This window comes from Saccopteryx bilineata, chromosome 5 (assembly GCF_036850765.1).
Source record: "Saccopteryx bilineata isolate mSacBil1 chromosome 5, mSacBil1_pri_phased_curated, whole genome shotgun sequence".
Lineage (NCBI taxonomy): Eukaryota > Metazoa > Chordata > Mammalia > Chiroptera > Emballonuridae > Saccopteryx > Saccopteryx bilineata.
Genome location: NC_089494.1, coordinates 113,351,277 through 113,367,456, shown reverse-complemented (window position 1 = coordinate 113,367,456; position 16,180 = coordinate 113,351,277). Strand labels below are relative to the sequence as shown.

At 43.0% G+C, this 16,180-nt stretch overlaps 1 protein-coding gene across 4 annotated transcripts in view; it reads left to right on the top strand.

Annotated features, from left to right (window-relative positions):
• The window catches only part of CCDC93 (coiled-coil domain containing 93), a 94,638-nt gene that overhangs the window by 4,692 nt on the left and 73,766 nt on the right, over positions 1-16,180 (top strand). For 2 of the 4 annotated variants that reach the window (XM_066281160.1, XM_066281161.1), the window contains exons 2-4: positions 250-359; positions 1,864-1,958; positions 15,612-15,723. In XM_066281160.1, the coding sequence (XP_066137257.1) occupies positions 250-359; positions 1,864-1,958; positions 15,612-15,723 (317 nt within the window). Of the gene's footprint in view, positions 1-245; positions 360-1,863; positions 1,959-15,611; positions 15,724-16,180 lie in introns of all 4 variants that reach the window. The other 2 variants (XM_066281163.1, XM_066281162.1) reach the window with 1 other exon arrangement.

Below are 16,180 nucleotides of genomic sequence, written 5' to 3'. Positions count from 1 at the left end.
TGTAATCTTCCTCTCTCTGGGTCTGTTCAGCAGCTGGTGAATAGGCTGTGCTGCTTGTGTCTTCTCCCCCCCCCCATGATGATTAACATCTGTCTTCTGTGAAACTGGCAGCACTGTGTCCCCAAGTTCCTTCATGACTGCAGTGATATAGCCACTGTCACTTGGCAGTGTCGTGGCATCAGGAGATACACCTGCTGTTCCTTTAGTCAAGGTAGCTTTTATTGGCATTTCACTTTTTGTTTTAGGTAGAAACTAGAGAAGATGAAGAACAAAATGTCAAGTTGACTGAAATTCTGGAGCTGTTGGTTGCAGCTGGGTATTTTAGGGCAAGAATTAAAGGCTTGTCACCTTTTGATAAGGTAAGAGGGAATCTTTCTAACCATTAAGCTATTTTTTGTCAGGAGAGCCTGGTTAACCATGGAAAGGAGGAAGAGACCGTCTTTTTACTTTCTCTATGTCCATGTTTCCATTTCTCCCTTATTAAGATTCATTATAGAGGTGTTCTAATTTATTAAAAGAAATTAATAATCTGTTGGTAGATAAATTTTGAATTATTTTTCTATGCATGAAGCTTTGGGGAATGCAAATAAGCAAATGAAATAGTTCCTCATTTCAAGGAATTTACAATATAGGTGGGAAGAGAAAACTTATATAAAACAAAATACTCTTGAGTTAATTAGTAGCTGTCCCAAGTTGGTATGCTCATAGACAATTGCCAGGTTTTTGGAGATGGGTGGTAAATGCTTAGTTTGGAGGAGGGAGAAGTCACTATGGGGCGAAATTTAATTCAGCAGAACCTTAAACAATTATTATGCACGAGGCATAGTAATAGGTATTGAAGGCAGAGATAAGACAGATACCCTGTACTCAAAGGACCTGACCACAATAGCGTAAGGAAGAGAGACAAGTAAACCAGCATGCATGAAATAAATGGCATGCTGCAGTAAGGACTACTGCAGTGAACTGTACACGGAAATGAAGCGTCCAGATCAGACAGGGAGGCCTAGAAAGCTTCCTGGTGGAAGACAGTATTGAGTGCTCCCATGGGCCACAGCCCTGGCTGCTAATAACAGAATCACTGTGGATTGTTTTAGAATACAAATGGCTAGGCCTCACCCATTGAAATTCTGGTCAGTTAAGTCGTTCTGGGACCTGGAATCTGTATGTTACTAGACATCTCACATGAGTCTACAGCACAGCCAGGAGTAAGTGACTGTTGTTTTGTCTTTTTTTTTTTTAACATCAAACTATCTGAAAAGGATTTTGTTTCAAATAGATTTTTAGCCTTAGACTCTTTTGTGTCTCAGAGAAATCCTGTGAGAAAAGTAGAGCAGGGATTCCCATCTCCTTTAGGTAGATAAAAAAATAAGATATATGGAAATTACATAATGATCCACAGAATGTCGGTTTTGCTAGTCCTATGTCTTGTCCATAAACCATATAATTTCTCTGGAATCTGGCACTTGCTTGAAGCTGGGTTAAGACTTCCCTTACCTGAGATTTAATGTCTATCTCTTTCAGTGTAAAGGAAGTCTGTGAATGATGATATGTCCAGTTAGTAATAAAAGTCAGTTTCTCAGTTGCACTAGCCACATTTCAGGTGCTCAGTAACCACATGTGGCTAGCCGCTCCTGTACTGGACAGTGCAGATACAAGAACATTTCCATCACTGCAGAAAGTATTATTTAACAGTGCTGTTTTAGATGAATTGTGGTTGATGGGGTCAGGACATACATACTCTAACAGTACATAATTTTGTATGTTCTTTAAGTCCATAAAAAACACTTAGATTTTAACTACCTGTCACTTCTTTCCCTCTCCCTAAACTAGAAAAAGAAAACACGTATTTTCTTTGTTTTGCAGGTGGTAGGAGGAATGACTTGGTGCATTACAACTTGCAACTTTGATGTAGATGTTGATTTGCTCTTTCAAGAAAACTCTACAATAGGTCAAAAAATGTAAGTTGTTAGAGTTTGCCATAGAAGAGCCTAAAAGGGGAGAAGAGATTAACTTTTGAGTGCCTACTGTGTGTCAGAAGTTGTGCTAGATACTTTACATATTTTAATTTTCATTACAACAGGTATTACCGCAGTTTTATAGATTATAAAACTGAGGCTGAAAGAAGCCAGGGTCACACAGGTAGCATAAAAGAGTTGTTTTAATGTTTAGGCTACTTCTAACACTATTTTAAAATTTTTTTCTACCTTTATTAAGATATAATTGGCACATAACATTGTATTAGTTTAAGGTGTTGAAAATAAAATGCTTTGATATATATATATATATATATATATATATATGGAAATGATCACCACAATAACTTGAGTTAAAACATTCATCATCTCACATAGGTATTATTTTTTTCATTGGGATAAGAACTTTTAAGATCTGTTCTCTTAGCAACTTTCAGATATACAATGTCATATTGATAAAATAGTCAGCATGCTGTACATTACTCTCTAAAACTTGTTTATTTTATAATGGAACTTTGTATCTCTGACCACCTTTACCCCATTATTCCACCTCTGCCAACCACTAATCTGTTCTCTGTTTCTGTGAGTTCGGTTAAGTGAGACCATACAGTATTTGTCTTTCTCTTCTGACTTATGTCACTTAGCACAGTGCCCTCAGTGTCTTTCCATGTTGTTGCAAATAGCAGGATTTCCTTCTTTCTTATGACTTAAGATAATTTTCATTTTGTATGTATATTATATTTTCTTTATCCATTCATCTGTTGATGGACACTTAGGTTGTCTCCATGTCTTTGTTATTGTAAATAATGCTGCAATGAATATGGGGATGCACATACCTCTTCAAGATAGTGATAGTGTCTCCTTCTAATATAGACTTGGAAATGAAATTGCTGAATCATATAATAGATCTATTTTAAATTTTTTGAGGAACCTCCATACTGTTTTCCACAGCAGCTAGACTGAGTCACCATTCCACCAACAGTACATGGGATTTCGTTTTCTCTACCTCTCACCAGCTCTCATTATCCTTCTTTTCTTGATAATATGCATTCTAACAGGTGTGAGATGATAATTTCATTGTGGTTTTGATTTATATTTCTCTGATGAGTAGTGCTGTTCAGTAGCTCTAATACTTTTTCTTGATAGAAGTTACTAGAGACTGCTTATTGTGTCTCTTTCTAATGGCAGCTCATTTGAGTAGAAGATTGTGATGGGATCAGAGAAAAGCAATTGTAATCTTCTGGACAATAATGGTGCTGTTTAATGGGGTGAGGAAAGGAGCGTCTTTCCCTCCCTGTTGCCTTTGTGAAAGACAGAGCTTCACTTGGTCTGCCATCCAGAGATAGCATGGGCTGCTGGTTAGAGATTTCAGCTGAGGGCTCCCTGGCTAGTCTTCTGTAGCTCACCAGGGGCTTGGTGATTTCATTAGACCAATTGGGATCTCTGGTTTTGCTCTCAGCCCTGCCATTGTGTAGCTGTGTGACCTTGGGCAAGCCTCTGCTCCCTTGTCTGTAAAAATAGGGATTTATGATCTCACATCTGTGTCTCATTTTTTGAAACCTTATTCTGCCCTAAGAATAAACATTTCCAAATGGATTAAAGATAGTTTACAAATATGCATATGAAGCAATAAGAGTGGGAAGTTGAGGCAAAGATAAAACAAAGCGAATGGATAAAAACAATGGAGACAAAAGGGACATTTGGGGATAAGGCTAATAATACATATGTGATGGGCCACAAAATGCCTTGCTTTCTTAGGGTGGGCTGCAGATTTAGCTTAAGCTTTCTGGCAGCCAACAGAAGAACACCATAATAAATGACCCAATTCACAGTTTCTGTACAGTAGAAGAAAAATCAGTCCCTTAGAATCACCAAAATTTTTAATGCTAAGACCAGAGGACATCTCTTGAGACACCTGTTGTTTAACACAGTGACACTATTCTTGTCAGTGCCCAGCCATGAAGAGGGCTCTACATCTCTAACATCTGCTGCTCTGGGACTGTGACATCATATCCTGCCACCAGTAATAAAAAGTCCTATCCTGAGAGGCAGTGCAACGGAGTCCAGATGTGTGGCCATGCTCTCTGCTGGTCAGACTAAATCAAGAAGTAGCTTTTTATTCTTGTCTTTTTGTTTGTTTCTATTATGTAGGTATTAACATCCATAAAGTAAAAAAGAATTCAAATACTACCAAAGGGAACAAAATATACAGCTCTTTCCCCCTACCCTTCCCATTCTATACACCAGTTTATCTCCTATAGTCATTTTAACTGTTTAGTTTTGGATTCTTCATAGTGGTCACATCTGTATTTCTATATATACAGGGTACACTGTTTCATTCATATCTAATGAGGGGAGAAAATTAGTTCAATTTTAATCTACCTAAGCTTCCATTTCTTGACCTATTAACATAAGATACTTTCCCCTGGTTTCTAAGCATTTTAGTATCTCTGTTTCTCCTTTCACTTTTCAGCTTCCGTCTACCATCATAACATTACTTTTATAATGTCTGTTCAGTAATAGCAATTTATAGTCTCTTCAGTAATAGCAATTAACTTGTCCATGTTCTATAAACACTGTTTACAATAAGAACTAAGATTGTGATGGGATCAGAGAAAAGCAAATGTAATCTTCTGGACAATAATGGTGCTGTTTAAAGGAGAATATTTCAAATACCTCCATCAAAAGTAATCTCTTTCCACCTATTCATTGACTCAAAAAATATCTATTGAGTTCTTACTACGGGTCAGGCATTATTCTAGGTACTTTGGTTGCATTAAGGATTTCTTTTTCATTTTTCTTTTTTATGAGAGAGACAGGAAAGGAGAGATGAGAAGCATCAATTCTTTGTTGCAACACCTTAATTGTTCATTGATTGCTTTTTCATATGTGCCTTGACCCAGGGAGGGGGGATTGCAGTAGAGCAAATGACCCCTTGCTCAAGCCAGCAACCTTGGGCTTTAAGCCAGTGACCTTTGGCTGTGATCCCATGCTCAAGCCTGTGACCCCGTGTTCAAGCTGGTGAGCCCACACTCAAGCTGATGAACCCACACGCAAGCCAGCGACCTCAGGTTTTGAACCTGGGTCTTCTGTGTCCCAGGCCAATGCTCTATCCACTATGCCACCACCTGGTCAGGCAGGGATTTTTTGACAGATTGGATATGGAGTGTGAATAAGAGGGAAGTCAAGGATTATTCTGAGTTATTTGGCCTGAACAAGTGAAGGTGACCTCTGTGAGCCACTGAAAATCAGGCACATTGTATGTATTTTCAATCTGTAATTGGGAATTGGCAGATGCAGAGGATTAACTAATTATATATGAATTTTCAGCAGTGTGGGGTCAGTGCCCTAAACCCCCACATTGTTCAAGGGTCCGCTCTATTTGCTTTATAATTATATATATAGCTTTTAAACATTTTTTGAGTTTCTGATTGCCATTTTTTTCTTAACAATAAAGCACATACCTTTACCTGCAGTACAGATCAGCCAGCTTCTTAATCAGTCTGTGTACTAACATGGATTCATCATCTTTTTGAGGACACTGGATTGAAGCCTCTTTCTGTTACAGTGTGAGCTGATTGCTTCTTGCACTTGGGGCAACCCGGCCATGCTGGGGTTTCTTTCCATTGCACTCTTTCTGGGCTAGTCCTGTCAATTCTGAGATTCTGCATATCTTTTCTTCTTAAATTTCTTTGGAGTTTTACAGTGGTTCTTATTAGTCCATTTTCACCTTGGGAGTTGTATACATTTTCATCAGTGACAGTACTCTTAGTGGATAATGGAACATCATGTTTTTTATATAGATTTTCAATCCTTTATTCATATTTCTAAACTTTAACATTAATTGGAAGGACTCTTTATTTTCTTTTTAAGTGTGGATGTAAAACTTACATGAAGGCAAAAATGTGACCTGAACTGGCTTAAAGCCATTTGTAGTCTTTATTGATCCCCCTTATGTGAGTATCCATAAATTTTGCTGCATAAATATTAATTTCTTTGATTTCAGAGTAGTGGTCTAGATTTTACTGTGGTCTTACATAGTACATAATGTATGTCTCTTTCAACGTAAAAAAAAACTTACAAACCTGTAAGAATTTTTATGACTTTATTTGAGCCAAACTGTTGACAATTGCCAGGAAGCAAAGTCTCAAAGAATTGAGAAAGTGCTCCAGAAAATGGCGGTTTCACCATGTAAAGCCAGTAGGCAGGGCCAGGGCCGCTATCACAGCAGCCTTCTGGCCTATGCAGGTTCACATTGGATTCAGACAGTCGGTAAAGAAACAGCGGAGCCAAAAACTGATGGGCCATAGTCTTTAATTCTAGCTTGCACCCGGCGGGCAAGTAAAAATATACACTGGACTCCAAAACCCAGTCACATTCAGTGCTCACTGTAAAGCCAGAAGCCACGGCCAGGGCTACCATCAGAGCAGCCCGGCCCATGCAGGTTTGCATTGGATTCGGACAGTCGGTAAAGAAACCGTGGAGCCAAAAACTGGTGGGCCATAGCCTTTAATCCTACCTTGCATCCAGCGGGCAAGTAAAAATACACGCTGGGCTCCAAAACCCAGTCACACTCAGTGCTCACAAAGCTACTGATTTATCCAAGTTTCCTAGAATCAAAGGTTTCTAGCTCACCAGACTTATTCTCCTCTGTTCCCCATCTCCTTCCTTATCCCAAATACAAACTACACAAACTGGCATCTCACTCAGCACTCCACCATCTTGGCTGCTTCTCCTGGCCTACTCCACGTGGCCTCCTTCTGCTGCTGGCTCTACTTTCTCTGCTCTCTCATGCTAATCTCAGGAACCAAGAGCCAAACTCCCGCTCTGTTCCCATTTTATAGTGTAGAAATCCAAACCCTTAATCCAATATACATAACAGGGAAGTCTCTAATACAAAGTCACTTCTCTGAGGCATGATAGGATTGTACCACCTTACACCAAAAAGGGTAGGAAAGGGTTAATCCCAAAACCAAGCCCCAGGCTACAAGGATTCTGCCTGCCTTTAGCCCACCCCAACACACATTAATATCACCTGGGCAATGGCCTCTTTAACAAAGTGAGCATAATACATTTTATCTGCCCAACACTCACAAAGCTACTGACTTATCCGAGTTTCCTAGAATCAAAGGTTTCTAGCTCACCAGACTTATTCACCTCTGTTCCCCATCTCCTTCCTTATCCCAGATACAAACTCTACACAAACTGGCCTCTCACTCAGCACTCCACCATCTTGGCTGCTTCTCCTGGCCTCCTCCACGTGGCCTTTCTCTGCTCTCCTCTGCTCTCTCTTCTAATGATAATCTCCCAGGAACCAAGAGCCTAAGCTCTCATTCTACCCTCATTTTATAGTGTAGCTTCACAACCTCTAATCCAATATATAAAATAGGGAAGTCTCTAATACAAAGTTACTTCTCTGAGGCATGATTGGATTGTACCACCCCATATCAAAAAGGGTGGGAAAGACTTAATCCCAAAACCAAGCCCCAGGCTACAAGGATTCTCAACACACATTAATATCACCTGGGCGACGGCCTCCATCTTTAACAAAGTGAGCATAATACATTTTATCTGCCCAACACACCACTTATTTATAAAATAATTAGAATCAAAGGGGAACACGTAAGGGGGTTCCATGAAATTGGTGATACATTAGGGAGACAGGATAAAGCAAAGCGGGGGAATCCCTGGGATTGTGTAAAAGGTAAAAGTGTATATGCTGAAACTTCTTTACATAGGCGGAACAGTTAATGGTTACAGAACAGTAACAATGAGGGGTGTTTTGGCTTCTGTTTGGTGGGTTGTCTGACCTTACATTCCAAAGGCATGTTATCAGGCACGTTATCATAGACCAGCAGTTCTCAACCTGTGGGTCGCGACAGAGCCCGGAGGGTTGAGAACCGCTGCCATAGGTGCAGAAGATAGCAGACAGGCTGTAAAAGCAAACATTGACCTTTGTTTAGAGAAAGTTCCACCCTGAACTTCTTCCAGCTATTGGGGTTTAGTTGAGACCACCCAGTGTTTACCTTAGTTCCCTGAGTTCACAAGGCCACCGTGCAGGCCCTCCCTGAGCCTGCCAGGCTCAGTTCCTGGCAACATCTTCATTTATTAAAAAAAAAATTTTTTTTTGTCCACACCTCTTAGGTACATACACTAAGGTAGAAACATCTTTTAAAAAATCTGAATTCTGGGTGTTGGCCCTCCTGGGAGCACACCCACGCCTTTCCCTTCCTCCTTTCTCTCCCTACCTCCCAGGTGTATATCCACTAAACTGTAAGGGTCCTTGTTACATCCTAGCGAGAGAGGCCACAGCAGACACAAAGTGAATTTTATAAGTTTTATTGCAGACCTGCACAGGGACTGCAGGCAACCCATGCAAGGGAGCACTGCAGCCCCCCAAACCTGCACAGGGACTGCAGGTAACCTACACAGGGGAACACTGCAGCCCCCCAAACCTGCACAGGGATGCAGGTAACCCACACAGGGGAACACTGCAGCCCCCCAAACCTGCGCAGGGACTGCAGGCAACCCACGCCTCCGAAGAGACTGGAGCACTGCAGCCACGAGCTTCTAAAATGGCTCCTTTTATAGGGTGGCTATCTAGGATGAGCAAGCATCATACAGAAGCTGATGTGGCTGTTAGTCATTGGCTAGGGAGGTCGTGCACAGTTACGGGGGGGGGGGTATTACTCAGTGAAGAATTTCAAACATAAACTTCTGATAAGGGTCTCTGACTCAATGCAGGATGTTGCTGAACTCTTTGTTCTCAGCGTCACAGGGGCCCTTGTCGGCACTCCCTGTTCCTTCAGTAGTTACACTCTTGGCAGTCCCGAGCATATCAGTACTCCTTGAATCTAACAGTCCTCACCAGGGGAGCAGTGGGCAAAGGTGGCTCATCCAGGGCTAAGCCCTGGTCCTGTATTCAAGGCCCCCTTTTCTCTGACTTCCCAGTGTAGGCTCTCCTGTTGCTTCTGTTCTTGGCCCTCCTCGTTTCACTGCCCCCAGCTTTCTTAAGCTTACTCTCAAAATCAGAAAAATTAAATAATTAAAAATTCTGAATTCTGAAACACATTTGGCTTCAAAAGGGTTGGATAAAGGGTCAAAGATTGGTCTCTGGTGGGTACTTCTTGTGTAGCTTGTTTGTTTTTTTTTTGTATTTTTTTTTTTTTTTCTGAAGCTAGAAACCGGGAGAGACAGTCAGACAGACTCCCGCATGCGCCTGACCGGGATCCACCCGGCACGCCCACCAGGGGGCAACGCTCTGCCCACCAGGGGGCGATGCTCTGCCCCTCCGGGGCGTCACTCTGCCGCGACCAGAGCCACTCTAGCGCCTGGGGCAGAGGCCAAGGAGCCATCCCCAGCGCCCAGGCCATCTTTGCTCCAATGGAGCCTTGGCTGCGGGAGGGGAAGAGAGAGAAAGAGAGGAAGGGGGGGGGGGTGGAGAAGCAAATGGGCGCTTCTCCTATGTGCCCTGGCCGGGAATCAAACCCGGGTCCCCCGCATGCCAGGCTGACGCTCTACCGCTGAGCCAACCGGCCAGGGCCTCTTGTGTAGCTTTTTAAGTTTATAGCTGTGAATTGTCATTGTGGGCAAAGCTGGGGACAGGGATTTGTATGACTAAAGACCCGTCAGACTCCTAGCAGTACATGAGTAATTGTGTCTTTATTATTGTAGAAGTGTCATGTCATAGTCACAGGACACCAAATTATCCAAAACTCTTCTGTTTTATTTGATTATGTGTTCTGGGTTTGGGGTATTTGCACGAATGTTTCTGGTTAGATACAGTTTAGCCTAATACTGCCTTATGTTTGCAGCGCCTTGGCATTGTCCCAGCTGATGTGATTGGTGGCCAGCAACACTGTCTGAGGAGTGCACTTGTTTGTTGAGGGTGTGATTATCTTTCAGGCTCTTCTGAATGTGCTAACTGGGGCTGTATTCTCCTTTATCCTTTTTCCTTGAGGGTTACATGAGCTTCTGCTCAGAGATCCATGAGATTTTAGCTTTATAACTGAATTTATTTTAACACACATTTACTAGGCCCCTGTGTGCAGAGCACTTGTATATGCTTTTTATTATTTATTTCATAACAGCCTTTGAATAGGCAGGGCAGTGGTTATCCTTTGTTTTATGATGGGAGTATTGGACCATAAAGACCAGGTAACTTACCAAAAGTTCCAGAGTAAGTGATGGAGCTGGAACTTAGGCCCAGGCTTAATTCACTCTCTTTTAAACTACCACAGAGGAAGAAACTTTCAGTGAACAGTCTTAAAAGCTAAAGTATCATACTGATCACCTGCAATGACAAATGGGCATGTTAAAATCTTAGACTAGGAAACCTACCTGATAACCTCTACAGCTTCCGTTCTCCTTTATTTTCAGAAAGTCAGAGGCTTCACCCTGAGCTCCAGGGAGAAGCCAGATGGGGACTGGAGGTTTTCTGTATGAAGTCTTCCTAGTTTTTGTCCCGCCTACACTTTTCTATATATGCCCCACCCCCTCGCCCTCTGTCAGTGTTAGTGCCTTCAGGTACTTTCACAGGCTGCCAAGACTGTCCAGACTTGGAAGTCATCTCTGGGAGGTGGGTTTAAGAGGGTTGTAAACCCTGCGATGACCTGCAGCATCCATCCTTTAGGGCCTTTATAAGCGGGGAGAGTAGTCTGTCTTTGAGGAATGGCTGGGGAGAACCTTGTCTAAAGGTTGTTGTTAGGGATCCCAGGCTTGTTTTTAAGCTACTGAATGGTTGAGGGTAGAAAATTGGGCTGGTTGGTGGTGGGGGTCTCAGCCTTGTTTTTAAGCTACTGACTGGTTATAGACAGTCAGTAACCCTGTGCAAAACTGTAGACCTGTAGCCACTAGAGGGAGCTTTCTTCCTGTTGTACCAAAATATAGCTGAGAGGAAAGGATGCTTCCTGTATGTATCAATAGTTAAGACCTTCCTGTAGCAAGGGCACAAGCCAGGGTTGGTAATCATCTTCATTTGCTAAGGTTGGAATTTGAGGAGCAGGACCAATTAAGCACCCATTTCTTCCCTTCACAAGTTCCAAGGCATAGGAGTCTGATGGAAATGAAAATAAAAAAGTTTATTGAAGAGAGAGAGCTTTAGATATGTTGCCAAATGGGTTTGTTAATACATCTATCTTTCCTTTTTTTTTTTTTTTTTTTTGTATTTTTTTTTTTTTCTGAAGCTGGAAACGGGGAGAGACAGACAGACTCCCGCATGCGCCCGACCAGGATCCACCTGGCACGCCCACCAGGGGACCATGCTCTGCCCCTCCGGGGACCATGCTCTGCCCCTCCGGGGGTCGCTGTGCCGAGACCAGAGCCACTCCAGCGCCTGGGGCAGAGGCCAAGGAGCCATCCCCAGCGCCCAGGCCATCTTTGCTCCAATGGAGCCTTGGCTGTGGGAGGGGAAGAGAGAGACAGAGAGGAAGGAGGGGGTGGGGGTGGAGAAGCAAATGGGCGCTTCTCCTATGTGCCCTGGCCGGGAATCGAACCCGGGTTCCCCCACATGCCAGGCCGACGCTCTACCTCTGAGCCAACCAGCCAGGGCCTTGTTAATACATCTCTAACAAACTTTCCAATTTCAAACCCCAAGAAGAGCTGGACAACCACAGGCTTCTTCATTGAGGCAGGGCAGAAATGATGCATGTGACCCATAGGCGGGCTGCTCAGAAGGGAGGAAATGCAGGAGTGGCTGAGAGCCACTTGATGAGTTTCTTTTCGTATTCTGGATCTTTAGCATAAATCATACCTCCTATATGCTTTCCTCCTGGGAGGTGGGAAGGTGGACAATCCTACCCTCTGTGACTGTGTACAGTAGGGTATCAGTCTTTTTCTTTCCAAATTGTTTTCTCTTGTCATGTTAGACTTGGCATTGATACTACAGATGTGTGGAGATGGGAGTGTGGTTGTGTCCCTCAACAGCTTTAACCGTGGCCCCACCTTGTATAGCTGCTTTTTGTATGTAAATGTATTCATAGTATGTTCTCCAGGAACCTTTCTCTGATGAGCCATTTAGCTTTCGTCCCTAGTTTACTTAGTTTCTCTCAAGATAGGAGGTGAAAGCTGCTAAGGGAACACAGATAAGACAGTGATTGCTCTCACCCAGGTCTGAGTGGGATGTTGATCTTAAAGGTGTCTGTCTCCTGGGAAGATTATGGAACTGCGGAAAGATAAAGATTTCTTTAAACAGAGAACATGTTTGGTAGATCTAAAACTTACTGAATTTAAAGCATCTATTAAGATTTGGTGACTATTGGGCAGATAAAATATATTATGCTCACTTTGTTAAAGATGGCGCTGCCCATGTGGAAGCCCGTTGCCCAGATGATTGCTTGGGATGGGCATGATTGTATTAATGTGTGTTTGTTAGAATCCATCGGAGTTTGTAGAGCCAGTATCCAAGGCTACTATCACAGCCGCCTGGCCCATGCAGGTTTGCATTGGATTCGGACTGTCGGTAAAGAAACAACAAAGCCAAAAACTGGTGCACCATCATCTTTAATTCTAGCTTGCACCCGGTGGGCAAGTAAAAACACACACTGGGCTCCAAAACCCACTCACATTCAGTGCTCACAAAGCTACTGACTTATCCGAGTTTCCTAGAATCAAAGGTTTCTAGCTCACCAGCCTTATTCACCTCTGTTCCCCATCTCCTTCCTTCTCCCTGCACAAACTCGGCACAAACTGGCCTCTCATTCAACACTCCATCATCTTGGCTGCTTCTCCTGGCCTCCTCCACGTGGCCTTTCTCTGCTCTCTGCTCTCTAATGCTAATTTCAGGAACTAAGAGAGCAAGCTCCTGTTCTGCCCCCATTTTATAATGTAGATTCATAATCTTTAATCCAATATACAAAATAGAGAAGTCTCTACTACGAAGTCACTTATCTGAGTCATGATGGGATTGTACCACCCCACATCAAAAAGGGTGAGAAAGGCTTAGTCCTAAAACCAAGCCCCAGGCTATAAGGATCCTGCCTGCCCATAGCCTGCCCCCAACACACATTAATATCACCTGGGCTACGGCTTCCACATGGGCAGTGCCATCTTTAACAAAGTGAGCATAATATCAATATATTTTATCTGCCCAACAGAGTTCGAAAAGACCAGTGTAACAAGCTTTATTGAAAGGAAGAAAGGAACCCTGCCGGGCTGACTCGCAAGGGAGAGTTGCGCCAGGCACATCCTGGGACCTGGTTTTAAGGGTTTAGGGGAGGGGGAGTGAGACAGGTCGTGGGACATTAGCCCATTGGCTGCTGGACCAAGGAGGGTCTTTTATGGAAGTTTGCCAGGACTTCTTGGCTTGTGACTTCAGACATTCTTTTGCGATTGGTCGTCTGCTGCGAGCTCTGAAACAGACTTCCTGGAAGGATTAAAGAAATGAAACCTAAGAGTGTTGGGGGAGGGCTTTCGCACCAAAAGGTTTAAAAGGAAGAGAGATCACGTTGTTCCGGGAGAAGAGTGATTGTGGTCTAGGAGGAGGGCAGAGAAAGGCCACGTGGAGGACAGGAGAAGCAGCCAAGATGGTGGAGTGTTGAAGGAGAAGCCAGTTTGTGCAGAGTTTGTGCAGAGAGAAGGAGATGGGGAACAGAGATGAATAAGGCTAATGAGCTAGAAACTTTGATTCTAGGAAACTCGGATAAGTCAGTAGCTTTGGGAGCCCTGAATGGAAAGGGAAGTGTTTTCCCACTGTGTGTATTTCTTGCCCGCTGGGTGCAAGGATATAAAGATGGTCCACCAGTTTTTGGCTCCGTTGTTTCATTACCGACTGTCCGAATCTAATGCGAACCTGCATTGGCCAGGCGGCTGTGATGGTGGCCGTGGCTACTGGCTTTATAGTGACTTTATTCACTGGGGCCTTCAACTACTACCTTATATCCCCACATATAAGATGCTCCCATGTATAAGACGCACCTTAAATTTGGGGCCCGAAATTTGAAAAAAAAAAAGTGTTACATAAAGTTATTGAACTCAAGTGTTATTCATTATAAAATTCATACAACTCCTCATCACTGTCAAAACTCCCATCCATTAGCTTGTCCTCATCTGTGTCTGATGATGAATCACTATCTACAACAGTGAGTGTAAATCAAGTGCAAAAAAAGAGGGAAATGCAAGTAAAGAAATCTACAACCACTGTATAAGACGTACCCAGTTTTTAAACCCCAAATTTTTCAGAAAAGTTGTGTCTTATACATGGGGAAATACGGTATATTAACAAATAGTTCTACGTGTGTAAATAAGGCCACAGTATTTTCTGTAACTGGCTAAGATTTTTTTAAGGGTCTTAAATGAGGTTATAACCTAAACTCTCCATGTAGGTTGAGTCAGAAGCTCCCATTACTCCATATGGCCCCATAGGGCCATGCCTTATGACCATTTCTCAAGGTTCCTGGTCTATATGTGCATGATATTGGGATTTAGGAAAACCACAAAATAACCTTTATTCACTCCTTTTGAATCTGATTTAAGTAGAATATAAGAAGGCTGTTGGAGATCAAATATCAACTGATTAGAGAAGGAGGCTTAAATCTGTGGCCAGATGGACTTGCACGCAAATCCTTCTATCACTCCTGTGAAACTGGCCCACCCAGGCCCAGATTGAGCCTAGGAACCTCCAGCCAGGCGGAGAATGCTTACCTCCTGACCAGGACAGGAGAATGCTTCCGGCCCTCAGCCTGGTGCCTGCCTCCTTCCTCCCAGCCATTTAGGAGGAGGACCGAGCTAAGGTGTTGGAGAGAGATCAGTGTCCCTCATGAGAAGAGAACATTTCTCTGTGGGAAAATGAGTGAGGATACGTGCTTGTCCCCCAAATCTAGCATTGATTTTAGAGTTTCAAAAAATTAAAGAATATTTTTTATTATAAAAATGCTTTTGTATCAGAGTAGAGAACTCCAATTTTTTCTTAAGCTTGAGGCCCCATGTTTTATCTTAATAGTCTGGGGACCTGGCACAAGTCTGGTAATTATTACTTACCAGAGTGATATTTACAATTTAATGTGTATCCTAGTGGTTCCCAGACTTTTGGGAAAAATGGATCAGTAAAATGAAATATAAAAGAATATGGGGCACTGATAACTTTTTTTTTTTTAATTTTTAATTTATTCATTTTTTAGAGAGGAGAGGGAGAGACAGAGAGAGAGAGAGAGAGAGAGGAGAGACAGAGAGAGAAGGAGGGGAGGAGCTGGAAGCATCAACTCCCATATGTGCCTTGACCAGGCAAGCCCAGGGTTTCGAACTGGCGACCTCAGCATTTCCAGGTCGACGCTTTTTCCACTGCGCCACCACAGATCAGGCAGGGCACTGATAACTTTTTATTTTATCATGTAAAGATGTTAAAAAATAATTACTACCTCAGACATCACCATAATTTCTCAAACAATATTTTAATGTGAAACTGTAGGAAGCGCACAGTCTCAGAATAGAGGATGGAGGCAGTGCTGTGGATTCACTTGCGTGCACACACACATCTAAACGGTGCTTATTTGCTCTAGTTTTACAGTCAGCTAGGAGAAACTTGGTCACGGTCTGGCATGGAGGAGCCCCAGATTTTTCTGGGATGCTGCCCAGACTTGAGAGATGTCTTTAAGGGTCACTTGGTTTGTTCTCACTCTTTGTTTATTGTTTTTTTCCAAATAGAGCTCTATCAGAAAAAATTGTCTCAGTTCTGCCGAGGATGAAGTGTCCGCACCAGCTGGAGCCTCACCAGATCCAGGGGATGGATTTTATTCACATATTTCCTGTTGTTCAGGTGAGAGCCTCTGTGTGGTTTCTTGTCCCCTGGACACCAAAATCCTACCATGGGCCTGGCTCTTGGGCTGTCTGGCTTATATCCTAGATCTAATAATGGGTGTGGTGTGGATTTGCTGGCAGCAGAACATAGCGATGTTTTCTGATGTCATCCTGAGAAGGTGGCTGGTACTCCACCTCCCCCAGTTTCACACTGTCACCTGATCTTTGAATGTCCCCATTAGTTGCTTCTCATTGTCTTTTTGGTAAAGTTAGGACTCCACAGCCCCCATGCTCTGGTGTCTTCTGACCTGTCCAGCCTCATTTCTTGCTTTTCTTTGTTCATTCTGTTTTAGCCCCTCTGACTTTTATATTTTCTCACAGTTGCTATGCTTCCTCCTGACAAAGGCCTTTTCCCCACTCTGGAAAGCTCTTTCTTTTACTTCTTAACTGTGTAATTCATATTTATCCTTCAGACC